Source organism: Staurois parvus, unplaced genomic scaffold (genome assembly GCF_062004578.1).
Source record: "Staurois parvus isolate SC_StPar_1 unplaced genomic scaffold, SC_StPar_1.0 ptg000682l, whole genome shotgun sequence".
Classification (NCBI taxonomy): domain Eukaryota; kingdom Metazoa; phylum Chordata; class Amphibia; order Anura; family Ranidae; genus Staurois; species Staurois parvus.
Genome location: NW_028318478.1, coordinates 4,098,553 through 4,122,178, shown reverse-complemented (window position 1 = coordinate 4,122,178; position 23,626 = coordinate 4,098,553). Strand labels below are relative to the sequence as shown.

Sequence of the window (23,626 nt, the reverse complement as noted above, 5' to 3'; positions counted from 1 at the left end):
CCATATGTTCAAGGCAGCTGGGCTGCTTCCTGGGCCAACACTGCTCACCCGGGCTCTCTGCAGATAACCACCTGCCTGGCCATTCATTCGATTTACTGCATGGCCGTCGGGGCTGGGGGGAGGAGACTAGAGGTCAGATAACTGTGAAGGGGAGGAGCTAGCGATGAGACCCCATCACCGCATGTTGGTATTGGTGTCACTGCAGTTGCAGACACCACAGATCCCAGATAAAGTGACCTGTTGTTCATCCCTTGTAATAGCAATACAGTTGATTATAAAAACTTAGAGGTACAGTGTTAAAACATGTTTTATTAATAAAGAAATAATTAAAAATGTTTAAATGAAAGCACCCCCATTCCCCCCTGCTCACATGCAAATGCAAACACACATGTAGGTCCCACAGGCATATGTAAATGGCGAACGCAACACACATGTGAGGTATCGCCACAAATGTCAGAGTGAGAGCAAAAATGTTAGCACCGGACCTCCTGGCGTATAACTTTTTTTTATTTTTTTTTTAGATTTTTATGTAACATAATTTGGCACTGTTCTACGGGCGCATGCAATTGTAAAGTTTGACATGTTTGTTATCGGTTTACTCAGCGTAAAATGATCTTTTAGATTTCACCAAAACAGTTGGGTATTATATTGTGCTTTTGTGCAATCATCTAAGTGTATTTTTTCAAAAACATTTGCGTTTGAAAAACTGTTGCACAGATATTTTACATAAAAAATATATATAATGTTTAGGGGTTCTGAGTTGTTTTATAGCGAAAAAATAATGTTTTTGACAAATAGGAGAGGATTGCCACAATTGGCCCGGACTGGAAGGGGACAAGCTGACAGTAGGGTTTACCTGACCAGGCTGTTGCTGGTCTTTCAGTCCAGTCCAGTCCAGTCATAAGTGATTGAAGCCGGCTAAACATAACTAAAAGACATGGCGAAACCAGTCATTGTCATTATTTGTAATTTGTTTAAAAAAAAAACAAAAACGGGCTGCTCAGTCTAAAATGTCCAGGCCTACTTTTTGTCCCAGTCCAGGCCTGTGTGCTAGCAACTAACATTTTTTTATTTTTATGAAATGAGATTGGGTATTTTTTGCAAAATGAATTTTCCCCACATTCACTAAGCTTGCTAAAATTACCCAGTAAATTAGAGTCACTGTATGAATTTGTTGTTTAAATTCCTTTTACATGCTTATATCAGCAGCACATGCATTGAAACACTGACAACATCATTCACTGAGGCTCTATGTACTAGCTTGGCAAGAATGGAGAAAATGCACTAAGAGACTGTAAAAGCAACTTTGTATGCTATGACAAGGGTCACTCACAAATAGACTGTTCAGAAAATGGTTAGTGACAAGCAGTTAATTACATGGGAAAGCTTTTAGTTTTCTTGTAGTCAGCAACACAACAAGACAAGCCTTTGTGTAGCAATGCTTTAGAATCACATTATGTTTATCAAATTACTGAATATTGTGATAACTCAATAATTAGTTCTGGAGGTTTATTAGCTTTGCTAGATTATAATAATGTGTCAGAGTAAACCAGCAAATTATGGTAATGGGACTGATGATGGCTATACACAAATTAAACATAAAATACATTTGAATTTCATCTCAGCAAATGCACAGTAAAATCACTTACCTCTGGATGAACTTCCTGCAGAGAAATGAAAAATGGCACAAACTGCGGCCTTCCAAAATGGGTGATAGATCGTAAACCAGTAAATAGGCTGCGATTTAAGACTCTCTGGAAATGACGCTCACATATGTACTAAAACAGAACAATCAAGGGTTACTAAAGAATATTTTGAATGGAATCATTTGCTGCAGGAGTTGCAGTTAATGAAAAAAGATGTAAAAAAAATTATATGTATACAGTATATATATATATATATATATATATATATATATATATATATATTAGAAACTCTGTACTATTCAATATATTCCATATCCAAGAACAACCCTACTTCTCTAGTAGTCCATAAGGTAAATGGGGACCAGCTTTACAGGCCAAGACCTTTACTTATTTTTAGACACAGTCTGGAATAATTTGAATCCCTGTCAGGTTTTATCACCATTTCTGTAACTATTAGGGAGATTTTCTCTCACTTCTGTGTGTTCACCGAGACAAAATTTCTTCAAATAGGCACAGAAAGTGATACACATTTTATAATTGGACTAGGGATGGGCATGGATGTCTTTCCAGGTTTGTCTGTCATTGCAGTCTGTTTCTCCATTGGTAAGATCTCCTCAGTTTCTGTATGCTCACCAAAACAGGAACTAAGGTGCAATCTCCTCGACAGGGACGCAGATGGCAATAAAAACAGAGTTTCTAATCCTTCCCTACTCTAACCAAAACCCCCTCAAAAATAATTTTGGTAAGATCTGGGCTCTATGTCTATGGTGGTCAAACCTCAAGAGGAACTTTCGGCTGTATTCTTTTCAGTGATTCAGTCAGTTATTGCTGCAGGCTGAATCACACAGACAGGTCTACAGTAACCACAGTTTGCATAAAATTAAGAAACCAACAAAAATAAAGGAGAACCTAGGGTGTAACTAAAGGGGTTGCAGAGGATATTCATACTCCTGGGTTTATGAGGTCATGTATCCCACTTCTCTTCACTTTACCATTCAAGTATGCACACTGTATTCTGTACAGTGTAAAGGAACACATCTTTTTCTCTTCTATATCACTTATCTCAGACTATAGCATATGTTCTAAACACATCTAAACAAGTCATGTAAAGGTACCTAGAGACATAAGATGATTTTCAACAGATCCATGTGGCTACAGTCAGATTGGGCAACAATCAAGTTTTTTTGCCCTACCCAACCAGACACCCCTGCCTGGCAGTTCTCAGAATAAAACTGACAGGTTGAAATTTCGTAAACAATTGTTGAGATAAGATTCCCCTGATGAAGTCCATGGGACGTAACGCATAGGGTGGAGCCTGACAACATGCAATTCAAAAAGCACGTCATACAATGGTACTCAGTGGCATGGTTGGATCACTTCTATTCTGTAAGTGTAATTTTTATGCCTGGCTTTAACCGCTTTCCCGCCACCCAATAGCAAATATACTGCTACAGGCCAGCAGGGGTGCATAAAATCATGTGTATATATATATATATATATATATATGTGTTTTTGCATACCTGGGTAGGGGGCGCACACGAGCCGCATACGTGCCCTACCCGCGCCGCCATTCACAGCCGCGGCTGTCAATCACCCAGTCCCAGACAGTGATTACCCGCCAGCGCTTGGTGATCGCCGAGGATCTCCAACGGGGAGGAGGGCTACTTTGTTTACTAACAGTCCTCCTCCCTGTCGGCTTGGGCACACTGCTCTGGATGGCTGTGCACAGCACAGCTATCCAGAGCCGGGTGCTAACAGTGAAGCACCAACACACCACCCCCTGGTAAAACACTCTCTGCACACAGTTAACCCTTTAATCGCCCCTCATGTTAACCCCATCCTGCCCAGTGCCATTAGTACAGTGTCAGTGCTTTTTTTTAGCACTGATCACTGTATTGGTGTCACTGGCGATGTCAGTGACACCAAGTCAGTTTCTCTGTGTCAGAATGCCTGCCACAGTCCCGCTATAAGTCACTGATCGTGGCCATTATTAGTAGAAAAAAAATTCCATTTTGGCCTACATTTATGATTAAATTTGATTTTTTAATTTTTTTTACTGGACATGTTTAATAGCAAAAATTTAAAAAATAGTGTTTTTTTCTCAATTGTTGTTTTTTATTTTATAGCACAAAAAATTAAAAACGCACAGGTGATCAAATACCAACAAAAGAACGTTCAATTTGTGGCAAAAAAAGGATGTCAATTTAATGTGGGTGCAGTGTTGCATGACTGCGCAATTGTCAGTTAAAGTAATGCAGCTCCGTAACTCAAAAAGTGGCCTGGTCAGGAAGGGGGGTAAATCCTCTGGAGTGGTTAACACGTTTAAGGATTTTACATTATGTATGGTTTTTGTTTCTCTCTAAGTTCAGGCCAGAAATAAAGGGTTCCCTGAGTGCTATCTGCTACACCTGTGCATCTTTGAGATGGGTCATTTCTTTTAAAAGTGTAAAGTGTTAACAACCTGTTTAATATATAGGTAGGTCATATATGCAGAGTCCCAGACCAAAAGAGTGGAAGTGCACATGGTGGTATGTTCCTATATTTCACCATGGAAATAGAAACTACATTCAAGCACAAGTGGTTTTTACTTTGGAAGAGTGGATGTTTTTCTAAAAAAAGTACTTTTTGCACTTCAGTTTATTCACGAACTTCGTAATACATTTTACTTGTAGAGTGTGCCGTGTTTCACAGAGTATCACAGTTTTGCATATTTATTATTTTTTTGTTTTTCCTTAAGGGAGCAGTGCTGCACTTTTAGAAAAGGGTTTTTTTTACATTTGATTGCTGAGATAAGCCATTAAAGGAGGTTTCTAGAAGTGCTCCTTATCTTTCCTCCACTTGCATAAACATAAATTCTGTGTCAATCTGAATGGACAAATCTATGGAGCTTTCAGATCTTTCGGCATCCAACCTGATGTATTTATCTAAATAAAGGAAAGGGAATCTGCTTGTAAAAAAAAATAATTTTTCAGCTTAAGAAGCTTCTATAACTCTCTGGAACTATTTAAAATCCTTCCTTAAAAACACCATAATTTTGCTTTTCCTTTTTACCCCAATCTATTTGACCAAAATGGTAACAATTTGAGAATATGAAAGCTTTCAATTTTATTCCTATTTAATGAGGGCCTTGTTGAAATTTTGCTGTTTTATAAAATGTGTTCCTATATAACCCCTTGATTAACCTTTAGTTAAATCTAAATAGTATAATTACAAATGCTCCAAATTATAGTGCAATATAGGAACATTTTAGGGACAACAAAATATATACTTTTTAAGTACAGTAATTGTTTTAAAACCAACAAAGCAGAATAGTTATTTTTTTGTTTTGTGAAACCATTTGTCTATAGAGTGCATATAAAAAAAAGCCTTGTTGTTCTGAAAAATAGATATATGTATTACCTCATTATATAATATCATTATATGAAAGACTAGCTCCAAGCTATGACTTTAAATAATTTTGTCTGTCTCTCTGCATCAGCCAATCAGTGACAGTTTTTTTATTTATTCATAAATATACAAAGTCTCCTGTGAATGGTTAAGCAGCACTCAGCCTGACTCAATTTTATTCTAGGAACACGGCAGAAGTTACTGTCCCGCTGCCAGAACACAGTGCTATATACTGCAAGTAGCTGATGCTACATACACGGTACATACAGTTTATACAGCACTGACAGCGGGTGCATTTTAAGTAAAGACGAATGTGTTACCAAATCAACAAGCCCATGAAAATTTAAAAATTGCTCTAGTTCCTAAGTGGTTTACAACAATGGTCAATATACAAAAACATGAACTTGGTTCTGGTCATGAAAATATTCTGTTAAGCTACCAGATAAGACTGCAATCTTATAAACTGGTTTAGCCCTTTGACTATGTGACTAAATGACAGAATGTCGTGACTATATTAACCTTTTCGCTACCATGCTATAGCCAAAAGATGGCTACAGCGCGGTTGTCTAGTTCTGAGACAACGTTCATGGATGTCATTCCAGAAAACGCCCCCAGCAGCGTACACCCAGTGCTCTCTGTGTGATCACATGATATGGTAAATGGCCAATCACAGCGGCCTTTTACCACCTGATAAGCTGTGTCCAATGACACAGCAGATCACCGGGTAAATACAGTTGCCGGTCATTGGCTGACTTTCCTCATGCTGTCACAGCGTGAGGAAAGTACTGCCGATAACCAGCAATTGTCAGACAAGTGATCATCACTGATCATCAGGGCACTGCTACCCACCTGTGCCCATCAGTGCTGCCCATCAGTGCTGCATATCAGTGCAGCATCATCAGTGCTGCCTATCAGTGCCTCCTATCAGTGCCTATCAGTGCCCAGCAGTGCTGCCTATCAGTGCCCATCAGTGCAGCCTCATCAACGCACATCAGTGAAGGAGAAACATTACTTTTTGCTAAATTTTATAATAGAAACAAAGAACAACTTTTTTTTTCAAACTTTTTGCTATTTTTTGTTTATAGCGCAAAAAAAAACACCCAGTGGTGATTAAATACCACCAAAAGAAATCTATATTTGTGTGAAAAAAAATTATAAAAATTTCATATGGGTACAGTGTTGCAATTGACATTCAAAGTGTGACAACACTGAAAGCTGAATATTGGCCTGGGAAGGGGGTATAAGTGCCCAGTAGGCAAGTGGTTAAATAGATGGGGTTAGTAAAGATTTCCAAGGTTATTTAGTAAGGTGATGGTTTGCATAAGGCAGTATCCCATACCATCCAATAATACAGCACTGTAACTAAGAAAACTAAGCCGAGGGATCTGCATAATATTAAAGTACAGTTACACCATTTTTTCTCTCCATAAGCCAGTTTCTTTGAATAAAAATACAAAAGTAATTTGAAGATTACTTCTCCATTATATTATTCTTGCCTGTGTATGATCTGTGAAGTACAATTATCGAAGCCTGCATAAAGAATGATGTTGTTAGAGGACCATTATGTGCTCATTTTTATCAAAATACTATATTTTATGAAATCAACTTGCATTAGCAGTTCTTTGCCACTTTGTAATGCAACTTAATTAGTTATATTATATCAAGGTCTATTTTATTCCATATTTATTCATTATCTCGAATGGTTTTAGAAAATGGTGTTCTGGAGAGATGTAAGAGTAATGCTAGTTTTCTACAGTAAAATTGCAGTAAAATGACTTGTAAGTACGTCTGTTATTTTACAAAGCCTTGACAGGAGTAAAATAGTTACAATGCTTGTGCTAGTGTGTAGTGCTCATTGCTGCAGTTCAGCAATGAGTATTATACATCTCTTTGACTGATCACAGTCATAAACATAAAATGAAAAAAAAAATCTTTGCTTAAATGGGTCTTCTATTTTTTTAATTACTTTTTCATTTTCTTCTAATAACAGGATTAATCAGTGGCGGTTCAATATCTATATTATCTGATTATCGTAATATACTCAATACATTAATATCCTCACACCAAAACTACACCTAAAATAACGCGATTAGTGGGATGAGCACAATTTTGCTTTTACTGGATTCTATACATAATTCTATAGTAAAACATCTATGGTTTATTGGGAAAATGGTTCATGAAGATGTCTAGCATAATTGGAGGATTTATTATGATATTAATGCAGGTTACAATAGGTATAAGCTAAAGCCTTGGCACATTTCTTGTTCAAAAATTTTATTGTAAGGCACCAAGCCAGTATTACAGAATAACATCATTAAAGGTTACAAATCAAGAGGTCACAAGCATAGGGGTTCAACAGGTAAAAACCGTATAGTAGGAAAGATACATCTTACACCTGGAAGGTGTTTAGGAATGTCGGGTATGCAACCCTTATCAATGTGGTAACAAGCACTATCTTTACACATGAGAGGGCACAAATAAACATATAGTCATATTTAAACATTGGTTAATATGGAGTTGGTGCCGATGATCATGCCTTGGCTCATTTCATACCAGGGAGCACTCAATCGGTAGGTGTTATGCATATATTCCACTCATCTGTGAGAATGACACTAGACAATATCTTTTCTTTTAAACAACAGGTATTAGATGCCATCAGGTGCTCTTTCCATTATCTCCGATGCAAGGGTGGACTGACAACTCATGGGACCCCCGGGTAATAGGGGATCATGGGGCTCCTGTGTCCTCGTCCGCACTCAAACCACACCCACAAAAGCCTATGAAAGGTGCCAGGGGCCCTCTAATGACCCTGGGCCCTCGGGCAGTGCCTGAGTGCCCAAATGGTCAGTCCGCCCCTGCTCCAGTGTATAACAAGAATCACACCACATGACAACCTAACCAATGACACCACAAAGCTTCTAACTCACTCCCTGGTCATCTCCCGCCTTGACTACTGCAAATCCCTCCTCACTGTCTTACCTTTGCATAGGCTATCCCCCCTCCAGTCCATCATGAATGTTGCTGCCAGACTCATCCACTTTACCAACTGTACAGTGTCTGCCACCCCTCTTTGCCAGTCCCTCCACTGGCTCCCACTCACCCAACGAATAAAATTCAAGATACTTACAACAAGTTGTAAAGCCATCCACTACTTAGCCCCTAGTTACCTCACTAACCTCACTAACCTCATCTCAAAATACTAACCAAATCATTCTCTTCGTTCCTCCCAAGACCTCCTGCAGTCTACTCCTTTGTCACCTCCTCCCATGCTCGCCTTCAGGATTTCTCCAGAGCCGCTTCCATCCTCTGGAGCTCACTTCCCCAATGTGTCCGACTATCTCCATCTCTGTCCACTTTTAGATCATCCCTGAAAACTCATCTCTTCAGAGAGGCCTATCCTGCCAGCACCTAACAGCTGTACATGTATTTTGTCCATCAGTCCATCCCCCATAGTTATTACCGTTTGTATCTCTCGACCCTCCCTCTTACACAGTAAGCTCTAACAAACAGGGCCCTCTGAATCCTCCTGTATTCATTCGTATTGTAATTGTACTGTTTGCCCTTTTGTTGTAAAGCACTGCATAAACTGTTGGCACTATATAAATCTTGTATTATAATAATAACTAGAAAAGCTACAATTTCTGGGGAAATTGTGTGAAGTGTTCTTTCCTCCACCAGTAGTCTACAACTGGAGTGGGCGGAGTAGCTTTTGTCACTCTGCTGCCTGCTCACACACCTGGGTTCCTATGGCAACTCACTCTACAGCAAGGGCAGAGGAGCGGTTAAAAACAAACTGCTCCAGCTTGCTCACTTCACTGGCGGTTGCCATCTTCAAACGGTTGTAGTTTAAAAATTATAAATCCTACACCAAAGAGCTTTATATTGTGAGAATCACAAGACCCAGACCTACATTTTGATGCATAGTATGTCTCTGAAATAATAAAAATGAAGGCACAGTTGCAGTTTAGAAATTGCCCTTCAAATTTCAGATGTCTAGAGTGGAGTTTTAATGAATGTCAATGGGCGGCGTGAGTTGCAAACAAATGGTCATATTGTGAAAACTATCAGGACTATGGCTTAGCCGTGGACATTTTTAGTGGCAGCAGGGATAGCTGAACGTTTTGATATAAGATTTGTGTAGGCATGGATCATGTATTTGTATGTTTCATCATTCAGCATGTACTATGCTTCCAATTATTAATCAATTTATTCATCAATTTAATCATCAATAATTTAATAATTCATATATTATCATTTATCACCCATCATTTCACACAATATATATATGCTAACTAGTGTGCTTTACATACAGCACTCTGATTGCCTCTGAGCCCATGACACATTATATCATTTTGGTGTTTTTTTTTTTTTTTTTGTCAGCTGAGAGTGTATGGGAGTGTCCTATTTCACCCTCCTTCTGACATCCCATTGGTATATAGGCTTGTGGCCAGCAGACACATCCTTAGCTCTGAGGAAGGGGGTTTAACTCCCGAAACGCGTCAGCTTATCCGCATCATTAGACACAGTTGCATTGTGACTGTTTTTGTGGATCACCTATACTGCCCATTATCACGTTGGTCTGTGAGTAAACATCCTTTCTATTTAATAAATTACGTGTTATACCACGGTAATGCATGATGAGAGTGCGCCCTCGTTTGTTTTTATTCATCAGTGGTCAGATTTCCCAATCTCAGAAGGGCAGCACCTCTTTGCTTGGCATTTGACAATTCCTTGCTTTGCATGAAGATTGGAGCGCTGGTTTCGTTTGTTTTTATTTTTGTTTTTGTTTTTTTTTTTTAAAATGAGTCCATGGTTTTGTATCATTCAGACTAGATTACTGCAAATCCTTATACTATGGTTTTCCTAAGAAAGAACCACATTGTTTGCAGCTGGTAGAGAATACAGCAGTTATACTACTAGCCCACCCAACCAGTGACTGGAAAATCACTTCATTTCTTTGTTCCCTACACTGGCTTCTAATTAAATGGAAGAAATCCTTCAATTCAGCCTAAACACTTATTTGTCAAAACTTCTGACTAAACATACTCACGCTCCATGCACTGTTCAGAGAACGGAAAATTACACATGCCCATAGTAATCTTAAAATCTTTCGATTTTGAACACTGTGTCATGCAGCAACCACACCATGTAGCCCCATTCTCTGGAAGTTTTTATGAGCAGACTCAAGATATATCTATTCACCCAGGCTTATAACAACACCTGACAAATCCTTTCTTTCAAAGCAATTTGAGTGTTTTGAGTCCCCAGGGAGAAAATGCTATAAAAATATTATTATTATGCACAATATGAATATTATCTAGAGTGTTGCTTTAGTGATCAGAAAAGGTTTTCCAGTCTGTACAAAACATGGTTTTCCTATTGAGAACCCAGCTGGCAGCATCTGTGGAACCTATAGACATGAGATTGTCACACATGGGAATGTCACTTGATGAGGCCATAATGATTTCTTACCAGCATGGTAGTACGAAGGTCAAATTTTTCAGCAAACTGAGTGATGTAGATGTGAACAGACACTAAGTTATGTTCATCATTCTCTTCAACTTCTCTTAATATGTCTGTCAGCCACTCAAAATGTCGCTGTGTACGGGTGACCCATATAAAATATATCTAAAAAAAAGTGTTTTAAAACATTGTTTAATCAATTCATTTTTCATAAATACTTTCATATGAATGCCTTTAACAATCAGCTACAGAGTATAAAAATCTAAGTTATTAAGTACACTAGGTATGTGAAACCAAAATGGCAAAGTACCAAATTCAGTAAGATAAATGTCTAAAAGGCATCAATAGTTCTACTAAGAGCTGTATTGTACTTACCCACTTTCTAACAATTTACTAGAGCAGGGGTGGGCAACTGTGGCTCTCCAGCTGTTGGTGAACTACAAGTCCCATCATGCCTCTGCCTTTGGGAGTCATGCTTGTAACTGTCAGTTTTGCAATGTCTCATGAGACTTGTAGTTCTACAACAGCTGGAGGGCCACATTTGCCCACCTCTGTACTAGAGCATTCTAGGGATGAACATACCAATTACCAATAATGTTAACAAATGGAGTACCGTAGGCATAGGAGATACACAGTAAAAAAAAATGAAGAACGTTTTTATGGCATATATCCTATGCACTGCCCTTCTCCCCTTGCCACCACTGCCACACCACAGCAGTTCTTGGCTGTAATTTTCAAATAGCATTCATTTACATAGTATTTCATAGGAGGAGCTGAATGTGCAAAATGGCACTTGCAGATGGTCTTCAAGTATCACAATGTAATAGAGTGTAACAATGTACTGTTACTTTGTATTTACTATTTAGGCCATATGTAGATCAAAGTGAAAATCAAAAATTAAAGAAACAAAATGTATTCCTATTTCACCCCTTGTTAATTAATAGTTAACTCTTATAAGACTTAAAACTCCTTCCTTCCATTATTCCCTAAGCTATATTTTTTCTGTTATTTTTCTTGCACATTTTTATCATGAATATTTAAACTTTTGTAATCACTTTCATTTGTTCTGTTTGTTATATTTTTCAAAGTCACATAAAAAGTATGAATTAAATTGAAAAATGTTCCCTTTGTAAATAACTTTGCCATGCTTTGTACCAGAAACATAATTTTAGACAGGGCAAATTGTAGAGTAACATGTATGCTCTTTATCTAGAGTAACTCTATTTAATTTATTCCAACAATGGTTGAAAATAGGATGTACTTTTGCCTATAAATTGCGTAGAAAACAACTAATTTTTGCTTGTAGGCTTTCCAGGGGTGTTTGTGTAAATTCATATGTAATACCATGTTGACCATAGTATAGACTCAGATCCATAGGCACTTAACCTTAAAGACACGTCCTCCATATGTGTTTCATGTCACAGAGGTCTGAGAACTCCTGAAAACACTGAGTGGGATAGCTTACATTTGTATTATGTATTACTTGTTTATTTTAAACATTGACAAATATATTGCCAAATAAACAAGTCCATAGCGGAAATGTAAAAAATTGCTCAATTCCAAGAGGTATAAAGATACAAGAGTTAATGTCATTTCACAGAAACGTTATTCTAGCTGATTTTTAGACCTGATTTGTATCACAAAAATGATGCAAAGTAAACATATACATTCTTCAAGCATGATGATGTGATTCTCTGAGCTTCACTCATCCCTCCAGAAAAGACTGAGGCTGCATGCAATTTATTTTTTTAAACTGGCCAAGAGGTTTTGGCAAGCTCAGAACAATTTACTTGAAACCCTGGGAGTAGGAAAACAATTACATGGAAATAGTGAATACAAAACTTCAGACAAAAATATTTTTGTTTAATTTTGGATGGAGCGAGAAATTATTTAAACCTCCATCACGTTTTTATTGCTGTCTGCTTCTCCGCTGGGGGAATTTTTCCACCATTTGCTACTCCACAATAGAAAAGGGGACACAGCGCTATAAATCTAAACCTTCCCTTCTCTATACTACAGATAAAGTGTAAACTAAACCCAAAAAACAAAATTGATATATAATGCAGATTAAAGGCCATCTTTTATATCATGTGACATATTACACCTGTATTTTGCCCAAAAAATTCCCGGTGCATCTAAACAGTGTAAACGCATTTAAACACGCCTAAATACTAAGCACGTTTAGCAGTTGAGTGTTCATTCATTGCAATGGCCAAAATAAATTACTCTTCTAGCCAATTAAATTAATTAACCACAAATGAATGCTTGAACCTATCTAACTGAGGCTTTAGCTGCACCTTTAGTGCTATTTTTCCTCATGTTCAGAAGAGCACAGAGTGCATGAGGCCTTATTTTGTTAGGTCAAAAGAATAGAAGCCCCCCACCCCAAAAAAAAAAAAAAAAACCTGATTGAACTACGTCATCTAAGGCCTGGTTAGCTGCAATATATTATATTTTTTTGTTGTTAGGATTTGGATACACTTTAACTCCTCGGGGCTGAGTGCACACAAATATGCGGCCTCTTGGGGACTGGGCCTTGGCACAAAGGGGCTGCATATTTGAGTACCCAAAGTAAACAAAACATATGCCAAGGGAGCACGCCCTGCATGCTCCCAGAACATTTACCAGTGCCTCACGGAAAGGTCCCGATCGCTACACCGTGATGATAGCCAATCACGGTGTTCACATGACCCTAAACCTCCCCCTGCCTTCCGGCATCACAAACCTCTTAAAGGGCCAGGAGGCTCTGACGCCAAGGGTTAAGGTTTAATACTCCCACACTGGAACTGAGAGGTACTTTACTGAAAATATTTTCAGCAAGCTTCAAGGGAGTTTATTGAGCCCATAAACACATATTGTATACACAACTTCTTAGGCCATCGTTTACAAATTTAGATTTGTGTGAACTAAGCAGAGAAGGTGTGAAACTTGGACTTTTAACTCTCCACACAGATATTATCCTGTTTCTTAGAAACTCAATTAGCGAATGATAAATACTCTATTTTCTTTGGAAATAAACATTTTATTTTGAGTGTTTGTAAACCCTGATAATGAATGTATTTTGTTTGCTCCCTTATTATCAATGAAATAAAAAAAATAAAGAACAATTATCTATTTTTTATACTTTGTTCTATCTTCCTAGATGCCTTGTAACATACGACATTGCTCATCACCCTCTGCATTCCTCTTGCTTTCCTCAGGCAAGTGCTGCGAGCTGGAAACAGGAGCTTGCTATCTAACAGCCATCTCCGAACTAGCTGTGTTGTCAGGAGGTCATTGGCCAAGGGTGGGGGAGTGACTTGTCCAGCATCACAGCTAGTGTTACAAGGATTGAAGATGGGGCAATGTCCTGCATGAAGTTTATCCCATTAGGTACTGAATAATGTACAAAAAACAATGATAACTTTTCTTTAACCACTTGCCCTCCATAGGATTTACCCCCCCTTCCTGACCAGGCCATTTTTTTGCGTTACGGCTCTGCGTTACTTTAACTGACAATTGCGCAGTCATGCAATGCTGCACCCAAAATAAATATACGTCCTTTTTCCCCACAAATAGAGCTTTATTTCAGTGGTATTTGATCACCTCTGCGTTTTCTTTTTTTTTTCTGCGCTATAAACAAAAAACAAAAAAAGACCAAAAATTTTGCGAAAATTATTTTTTTTACTTTTTGCTATTAAACATGTTCAATAAAAAATAGTAATGGCGGCAATCTGCGGCTTATAGCAGGACTGTGAGATTGCGGCGGGCATTCTGGCACAGGGGGGAACTGACTTGGTGTCACTGACATCCCTACTGATACAATGATCAGTGCTAATAAAAAGCACTGACACTGTACTAATGGCACTGGGCAGGAAGGGGTTAACATGTGGGGGCAATCAAAGGGTTTACTGTGTGCTGTTTCACAGTATGCTGTGTGTGCACTTTCAACTGTAAGTACACTGCTTTGTATGGCTCTTCTATGCAGAGCCATACAAAGCAGGGTGCAGGAGCTGACAGGGGACTCTGTTGTTTACATACAGTTCTCTTTCTCATCGGTAATACTCGGCGATCACCGGGTGCCAGTGAGTAATCACCGTCTGGGACCCAGTGATTGACAGTTGAGGCTACAAACGGCGGCGCGGGTAGGGCGCATGTGCCCCCTACCCAGAACAGCAAAGTCACGTATATATACGTGATTTTGTGCACCCCTGCCACCCTTGATTCTTCCAGCTAACTTGTTGGATGATAACTTCCTGTACTCTCTGCCTCTGCAGACAGTTAGCATTGTTCCCAGCTATCTCGGCACTACAGTATTCCACCCAGTGGTGTATTTTGTTTTTGTGCTGCTCTAGCCAACACAAAAATCGGGTGCCCCCCTCCCTCACTAAAAAAAGAATGAGAGAAAGGGAGAGAGATACTACACATACAGAAATATATAAACCCCATCTGAGGATTCCCCTACCTGTTAATAAATAGGTAAATGTAGCTGCAAATATTCCAGTGACATCAGTTGGACCCAATGCACTGACATAGTTCAGGTGGCTAATCTGAGAGATGCCATGTAGGGGTTGGTGTTCCGGGACTCTCTGATTCCTCTGAAAGGTTATCCCTAATACCTCCATCCACAAATCAGGAGACTGAGATCCAATGCTCAGCACAGCAGCATCAGCAACACCCCTGATCCCTACAACAGGCTGCAAGCAAGAAGAAGCCTCAGTATGAATCGCACCAGTGAGCTCATTCAATGTCAGTCCTTCTTCTGGGGGGCAGTGCCACCCCCCAAAAAATGACACACTAGATAAACACCTTGTTTGCCTTATGTAAAATACACCCCTGACTCCACCCCTCTATGCTATAAGGACAACATCATCCATGAATACAATACAGGGAGTGAGCAGTGTCACTATAGGACATGAAGTGTTACTGGTAGGATCCCAAGGTAAAAATTAAAAAAAAAATCCTTAATAAATGAATGCATTCAAGGACACGTATGCTGCAATATACACTGCTCAAAAAAATTAGAGGAACTCTTTGAAAAAACATCAGATCTCAGTGAGGAAAAATCTCATGCTGGATATACAGTATATACTGATATGGACTGGGTAATGTGTTAGGAACATAAGGATGCTCTATCATTTGATGGAAATTAAAACTATCAACCTACAGAGGACTGAATTCAAAGACAACCCAAAAATAAAAGTGAAAAAATGATTCAGCAGGCTAGTCCATTTTGCTGAAATTGCATTGCAGCAACTCAAAATGGTACTCAGTAGTTTGTATGGCCCCCACGTGCTTGAATGCATGCCTGACAACATCAGGGTATGCTCCTAATGAGACAGCGGATGGTGTCCTGGGGTATTTCCTCCCAGATCTGGACCAGGGCATCACTGAGTGCCTGGACAGTCTAAGATGCAACCTGGTGGTGTCAAATGGACCGAAACATGATATCCCAGAGGTGTTCTATTGGATTTAGGTCAGGCGAGTGTGGGGCCATTCAATGGGATCAATTCCTTCATCCTCCAGGAACTGCCTGCATACTCTCGCCACATGAGGCCGGGCATTGTCGTGCACCAGGAGGAACCCATGATCCACTGCACCAGCGTAGGGTCTGACAATGGGTCCAAGGATTTCATCCCGATACGTAATGGCAGTCAGGGTGCCATTGACTAGCCTGTAGAGGTCTGTGCGTCCCTCCATGGATATGCCTCCCCAGGCCATAACTGACCCACCACCAAAGCGGTCATGCTGAACGATGTTACAGGTAGCATAACATTCTTGAAGGCTTTTACAGACCCTTTCATGTCTGTCACATGTGCTCAGGGTGAACCTGCTCTTATCTGTGAAAAGCACAGGGCGCCAGTGGCAGACCTGCCAATTCCGGTGTTCAATGGCAAATGCCAATCGAGCACTATAGTGCCGGGCAGTAAGCGCAGAACCAACTAGAAGATGTCGGGCCCTCAGGCCACCCTTATAAAGTCTGTTTCTGATTGTTTGGTCAGAGACATTCACACCAGTGGCCTGCTGGAGATCATTTTGTAGACCTGTGGCAGTGCTCATCCCGTTCCTTCTTGCACAAAGGAGCAGATACTGGTCCTGCTGATGGGTTAAGAACCTTTTACAGCCCTGTCCAGCTCTCCTAGAGTAACTGCCTGTCTCCTGGAATCTCCTCCATGCTCTTGAGACTGTGCTGGGAAACACAGCAAACCTTCTGGCAATGGCACGTATTGATATGCCATCCTGGAGGAGTTGGACTGCCTGTGCAACCTCTGTAGGGTCCAGATATTGCCTCATGCTACCAGTAGTAACACTGACCCTGGCCAAATGCACTACTAGTGAAAAACTGTCAAAAAAGAAGAGTATGTAAAAAATGTCAGTGGCCTCCACCTGTAAAACAATTCCTGTTTTGGGGGTTGTCTCATTGTTGCCCATCTAGTGCACCTCTTGTTAATTTCATTAACACCAAAGCAACTGAAACTGATTAACAACCCCCTCTGCTACTTAACTGACCAGATCAATATCCCAGGAGTTTAATTGACTTGATGTTATACTCTGATTAAAAAGTGTTCCTTTATTTTTTTGAGCAGTGTATTACACTTCTGTTTTGGGGCTTAGATGCATTTTCATTTTTTGGCACAGGTGAGTAAATTATCTTTTTTAAATTCTATGTCCAAATGCAATTGAACTGTACTAGTTAATCACGGTGATTTAATTTCTGGTGGACATCAGCAAAGTAGAAAAAATAGATTGTACAAATATAAAATGAAATAAAATATTAACGATTAAAAATATCAGTAAAGTATTTGCATGTGGCTAATAAGCAAAATACACTCTTACAAATATTACCAGCCTTAAACAATAAGGCAAACTTTATACGCAAAGTGCAGTTATTCCTAGAAACCAATCAGCATGTGTCTTTAAACCTGAACTCCAGGCAAAACAAATATGGTCTAAATACAAAAGCCATGTCCATTCTTACCTGAATCTCGGTGTCATTTGTGCATTTCTTCCAGGTCTATGTAGTAATACAACGTGAAACAACTTTTGCAGGTTGCCTCTGTAGTGGAGCTTTCTGTAATAAAGATCAGTCACTGCTGCTCCCTCTCCTTGTTCAGGGTGATTGGTTTTGTCCCCCCCTCCTGTAGTTTTCTGCAGGCAGTCTGTAGTGGGAGGACCCTCTGAGTTCTGTTCACCGCTCTGCTCATATATACACACCACAGTGGTGATGCCACCCTTTCATTTTTAAGATATTAAGGGGTCTGTAAAGCGTATTTGATGCACCCAAAGTGGATTACATGCTTTGAGTCCTTTAAAGAATATATTTAGATGAAAATGTTTGCACCTGGAGTTCAGATTTCATTTTTTTTCATGATTACCTGTTTTTGTAACATGCTTATTTATTCCTGCTCTAAAATGATAAAGGCTGAAAGTTACTTTTTACAGCCTGGTTTTTTCAGTGCTTCATATAGTAACAAAGGTATCATGTGCCAAAATCGCCTTATCCAAGAAGTGTCTGACTGAAGAGAAGTCTGAGTTTTACTCTTCCCTCTTTTGGTCAGGGTAAAATATCTATTTAGGATATAGGTGGTAAAAAGAGCGTTTTTGTCTTACCTTTTTGCACATTATCTTTGTATTCACAGATGATTTGAACACCAAATCTTTAAGAATTGATGAAAAAGGAGTAACACCTATTCCTCCTCCAACCAGCACAGATACTTCATACTTGTTCCATTCTTGATGCCCTTCACCAAAAGGTCCATCTAAATATATCTAAATAGAGATAAAGTATGATTTTTGTAGCATGATATTTGTTGTAGTGATGTGAGATTGTATCAATTTGACCATTAAGGGAACCTTAGTAACAGCAGCAGTTCTGAGTAAGACATCTATGGCACTTGCATTCATTCACATTTTTTTATTCATTTATATTAGGAATACCCATAGCGCAGGTACTTTTCAATTACATGTTCTCTGCCTACCCACTAACCTCTATAACACCTTGCTTCTCACCCGAAGAAGCCTTTTTCTTTCTGCCTTCCACCCCCTGTCCGCTTTTTTTTTTCTATATTCCCTTTATTTTTTATTCTCCTACATCTTTCTTTTCCTTCATCTCCCCTTTTTCACTTGATCTTTATATCTTCTCCTCCTTTGCCTTTTGACACTCTTTACTCTGCTTCATTCAGGAAAAGAAGTGCACCATAGTGCAAATTGAGTCACCAGTTGTCTTATCCAAAGATACTGTAGGTTGTTGATGAGAGACCAACTTGTGCTCACATCATTCTCATCTGATCCCTGCTTCGATGCATTTTGATCTCTCTTCCCCAGGTGGATCCAAAAGTCTTGGAAACTCCTTCTGGAATATATAGGTTTTATATCACCAGGGGCGGACTGACCACTTGGAAACTCGGGCACTGCCCGAGGGCCCGGGGTCAGTAGGGGGCCCCATGAGATGCCCCTGGTACCTTTTTCATAGGCTTTTTTGAGTTTGGGCAAGGACACAGGGGCCCCATGATCCCCTATTTTTTCCCGGGGCCCCATGAGTTGTCAGTCCGCCCCTGTATATCACCTATTGCTTTCACCCCCAACGGGTCAAACCTTTGTTACCACAGAAAACCATACTTAGCCATCTTCTTATGGCAGCAGTACTATTATCAATTTGCTGTATGATAATATATACACCTTCTTAAGTCTTTTCCTGATTTTTGTTGATCCTCCTCATCCTCACCTTTTTCATCCTCACAGGTACCATACTGTATAATAAATAATACATTTTCAATATCAATTTTTGTTGAAAAAATACCCAATTACACACTCTCTTGAATATAATATGCAAATGAAATTATTAAAATAGTTAAACATAACTTACTTTTGGATAACTATCAAGCTCTGCGATGCTCTGTGGAGAATACATCTCACGAAGGCGAGTGGTCCATGGTCCTGCTGCTCTGATATGGAGGCTCAATGTGTCTTCATTTGGAGCACTGGTTAATGTGAAGGGGTGATATTCATTGGTTCCTAGGGACAAGCAGGCTATTCTTACCCACTGTCCAGATTTGTATTCAAAGTCATTGGGGCGCTGAAATTTAAGAAAAGTGACACCTGTGGAACAAAAACAGCATATTGAGTGAGTAAAAATCAGAAAAGGTATTTTATTTTAGTTTTGATAGAAAGATGCTTGCAGTCAGACTTTAATCTAAACTCAAAAAGCTATTTAACCACATTCCCGCTGCCCCAAAGCAGATGTACTGCTACAGGGTGGCAGTGCTGTGCAAAATCACATAAATATACGTGATTTTCCATTTCTGGGTAAGGGACACAGCAGAGAGATAGCAAGCAGCAGGTCTTCTTAGTAAAACACAACACAGTACACAATCTAATCACTCCCTAACACACTGTTAACCCTTTGATCATCCCAGATGTTAACCCCTTCTTGTCCAGTGTCATTAGTACAGTATCAATACTTTTAATTAGCGCTGATTACTGTATTAGTGTCACTGGAGATGTCAGTGGCAGTTAGTCAGTTCTGCTAGTGGCAGAATGCTTGCTGCAGTCCCGCTATAAGTTGCTGATCCCCCCCACTGTAGTTTACTCTGTTTTCCCCTCCCACAGTGTCTCAAAGCCCCCCTCCCACAGTGTCTCCTGTGTCCCCCTCCCACCGTGTCTCCTGTGTCCCCCCTCCCACCGTGTCTCCTGTGTCCCCCCTCCCACCGTGTCTCCTGTGTCCCTCCTTCCACCGTGTCTCCTGTGTCCCCCCTTCCACCGTGTCTACTGTGTCCCCCCTCCTACAGTGTCTCCTGTGTCCCCCCTTCCACTGTGTCTCCTGTGTCCCCCCTTCCACCGTGTCTCCTGTGTCCCCCTACCATCATGTATCCTATGTCTCCCCTTCCACCGTGTCTTCTGTGTCTCCCCTTCCACCGTGTCTCCTGTGTCCCCCCTTTCACCGTGTCTCCTGTGTCCCCCCTCCCACGGTGTCTCCTGTGCCCTCCCTCCCATGGTGTCTCCTGTGTCCCCCCTCCCACCGTGTCTCCTGTGTCCCCCCTCCCACTGCGTCTCCTGTGTCCACCCTCCCACCGTGTCTCCTGTGTCCCTTCTTCCACCGTGTCTCCTGTCTCCCCCCTTCCACCGTGTCTCCTGTGTCCCCCCTTCCACCGTGTCTACTGTGTCCCCCCTCCCACCGTGTCTCCTTTGTCCCCCCTCTCACAGAGTCTCCTGTGTCTCCCCCCCCACCATGTCTCCTGTGTCCCCCCTCCCATCGTGTCTCCTGTGTCCCCCCTCCCACGGTGTCTCCTGTGTCCTCCCTCCCACCGTGTCTCCTGTGTCCCCCCTCCCACCGTGTCTCCTGTGTCCCCCCTCCCACCGTGTCTCCTGTGTCCCCCCTCCCACAGTGTCTCCTTTGTCCCCCCTCCCACAGTGTCTCCTGTGTCCCCCCTCCCACGGTGTCTCCTGTGTCCTCCCTCCCACGGTGTCTCCTGTGTCCCCCCTCCCACCGTGTCTCCTGTGTCCCCCTCTCCCACCGTGTCTCCTGTGTCCCCCCTCCCACAGTGTCTCCTTTGTCCCCCCTCCCACAGAGTCTCCTGTGTGTCCCCTCCCACAGTGTCTCCTGTGTCCCCCTCCCACCGTGTCTCCTTTGTCCCCCCTCCCACAGAGTCTCCTTTGTCCCCCCCTCCCATTGTGTCTCCTGTGTCTCCCCTTCCACCGTGTCTCCTGTGTCCCCTCTCCCATTGTGTCTCCTGTGTCCCCCCTCCCACAGAGTCTCCTGTGTCCCCCCTCCCACTGTGTCTCCTGTGTCCCCCCTCCTACAGTGTCTCCTGTGTCCTCCCTCCCACCATGTCTCCTGTGTCGCCCCTCCCACAATGTCTCCTGTGTCCCCCCTCCCACCGTATCTCCTGTGTCTCCCCTCCCACCGTGTTTCCTGTGTCCCCCCCCCATCGTGTCTCCTGTGTGCCCCCTCACATCGTGTCTCCTGTGTCTCCCCTCCCACCATGTCTCCTGTGTCCCCCCTCCCATCGTGTCTCCTGTGTCTGCCCTTCCACCGTGTCTCCTGTTTCTCCCCTTCCACCGTGTCTCCTGTGTCCCCTCTCCCACAGAGTCTCCTGTGTCCCCCCTCCCACCGTGTCTCCTTTGTCCCCCCTCCTACAGTGTCTCCTGTATCCCCCCTCCCACTGTGTCTCCTGTGTCCCCCCTCCCACAGTGTCTCCTGTGTCTCCCCTCCCACCGTGTCTCCTGTGTCTCCCCTTCCACTGTGTCTCTTGTGTCCCCCCTTCCATCGTGTCTCCTGTGTCCCCCCTCCCATAGAATCTCCTGTGCCCCCCCTCCCGCCGTGTCTCCTTTGTCCTCCCTCCCACAGTGTCTCCTGTGTCCCCCTCCTATCGTGTCTCCTGTGTCCCCCCTCCCATTGTGTCTCCTGTGTCTCCCCTTCCACTGTGTCTCCTTTGTCCCCCCTCCCAGTGTCTCCTGTGTCCCCCCTCCCAGTGTCTCCTGTGTCCCCCCTCCCACAGAGTCTCCTTTTTCCCCCCTCCCACCGTGTCCCCTCTCCCATTGTGTCTCCTGTGTCCCCCCTCCCACAGAGTCTCCTGTGTCCCCCCTCCCACCATGTCTCCTGTGTCCCCCTCCCACCGTGTCTCCTTTGTCCCCCCTCCCAGTGTCTCCTGTGTCCCCCTCACATCGTGTCTCCTGTGTCCCCCCCTCCCACTGTGTCTCCTGTGTCCCCCCTCCCACCGTGTCTCCTTTGCCCCGCCTCCCACAGAGTCTCCTTTGTCCCCCCTCCCACAGAGTCTCCTGTGTACCGCCCTCCCACCGTGTCTCCTTTGTCCCCCCTCCCACAGAGTCTCCTTTGTCCCCCCTCCCACAGTGTCTCCTGTGTCCCCCCTCCCACCGTGTCTCCTGTGTCCCCCCTCCCACCGTGTCTCTTTTGTCCCCCCTTCCACCATGTCTCTTTTGTCCCCCCTTCCACCATGTCTCCTGTGTCCCCCCTCCCACCGTGTCTCCTGTGTCCCCCCTCCCACCATGTCTCCTGTGTCCCCCCTCCCACCGTGTCTCCTTTTTTCCCCCCTCCCACAGTGTCTCCTTTTTTCCCCCCTCCCACAGTGTCTCCTTTGTCCCCCCTCCCACAGTGTCTCCTGTGTCCCCCTCCCATCGTGTCTCCTGTGTCCCCCCTCCCATCGTGTCTCCTGTGTCCCCCCTTCCACCGTGTCTCCTGTGTCCCCCTCCCATTGTGTTTCCTGTGTCCCCTCTTCCACCGTGTCTCCTTTGTCCCCCCTCCCATCGTGTCTCCTGTTTCACCCCTTCCACCGTGTCTCCTGTGTCCCCCCTCCCACCGTGTCTCCTGTGTCCCCCCTCCCACCGTGTCTTCTTTGTCCCCCCTCCCACAGTGTCTCCTGTGTCCCCCTCCCATCGTGTCTCCTGTGTCCCCCTCCCATCGTGTCTCCTGTGTCCCCCCTCCCATCGTGTCTCCTGTGTCCCCCCTCCCATCGTGTCTCCTGTGTCCCCCCTTCCACCGTGTCTCCTGTGTCCCCCTCCCATTGTGTTTCCTGTGTCCCCTCTTCCACCGTGTCTCCTTTGTCCCCCCTCCCATCGTGTCTCCTGTTTCACCCCTTCCACCGTGTCTCCTGTGTCCCCCCTCCCACCATGTCTCCTGTGTCCCCCCTCCCACCGTGTCTTCTTTGTCCCCCCTCCCACAGTGTCTCCTGTGTCCCCCTCCCATCGTGTCTCCTGTGTCCCCCCTCCCATCGTGTCTCCTGTGTCCCCCCTTTCACCGTGTCTCCTGTGTCTCCCTCCCATTGTGTCTCCTGTGTCCCCCCTTCCACCGTGTCTCCTTTGTCCCCCCTCCCATCGTGTCTCCTGTGTCACCCCTTCCACCGTGTCTCCTGTGTCCCCCCTCCCACAGAGTCTCCTGTGTCCCCACTTCCACCGTGTCTCCTGTTTCCCCCCTTCCACAGAGTCTCCTGTGTCCCCACTTCCACTGTGTCTCCTGTGTCCCCCCCCCCATATCACACACAGGTAGCACTGCTTTCCTGTCAGTGTGTGTAGAGCAGAGCGGAGATCAGAAGACAACACACTGCTGGGTAGAAGGCAGGAGCAGGAACTGCCAAGCTGGTGATTGGTTGCTAGGACAGCCTAGCAACCAATCACTGAGCAGCTTCTGCCCCCAA

The 23,626-nt window shown here is 42.9% G+C and overlaps 1 protein-coding gene across 1 annotated transcript in view; it reads right to left on the bottom strand.

The window, feature by feature from the left end:
- Positions 1–23,626, bottom strand: part of LOC149447558 (dual oxidase 1-like) — a 219,885-nt gene that overhangs the window by 2,775 nt on the left and 193,484 nt on the right. Inside the window, exons 29-32 of the mRNA XM_089652420.1 lie at positions 19,342–19,574; positions 18,087–18,245; positions 10,506–10,661; positions 1,650–1,778 (exon numbers count right to left, since the gene is read on the bottom strand). Coding sequence (XP_089508546.1) covers positions 1,650–1,778; positions 10,506–10,661; positions 18,087–18,245; positions 19,342–19,574 — 677 coding nt within the window. The remainder of the gene's footprint in view (positions 1–1,649; positions 1,779–10,505; positions 10,662–18,086; positions 18,246–19,341; positions 19,575–23,626) is intronic.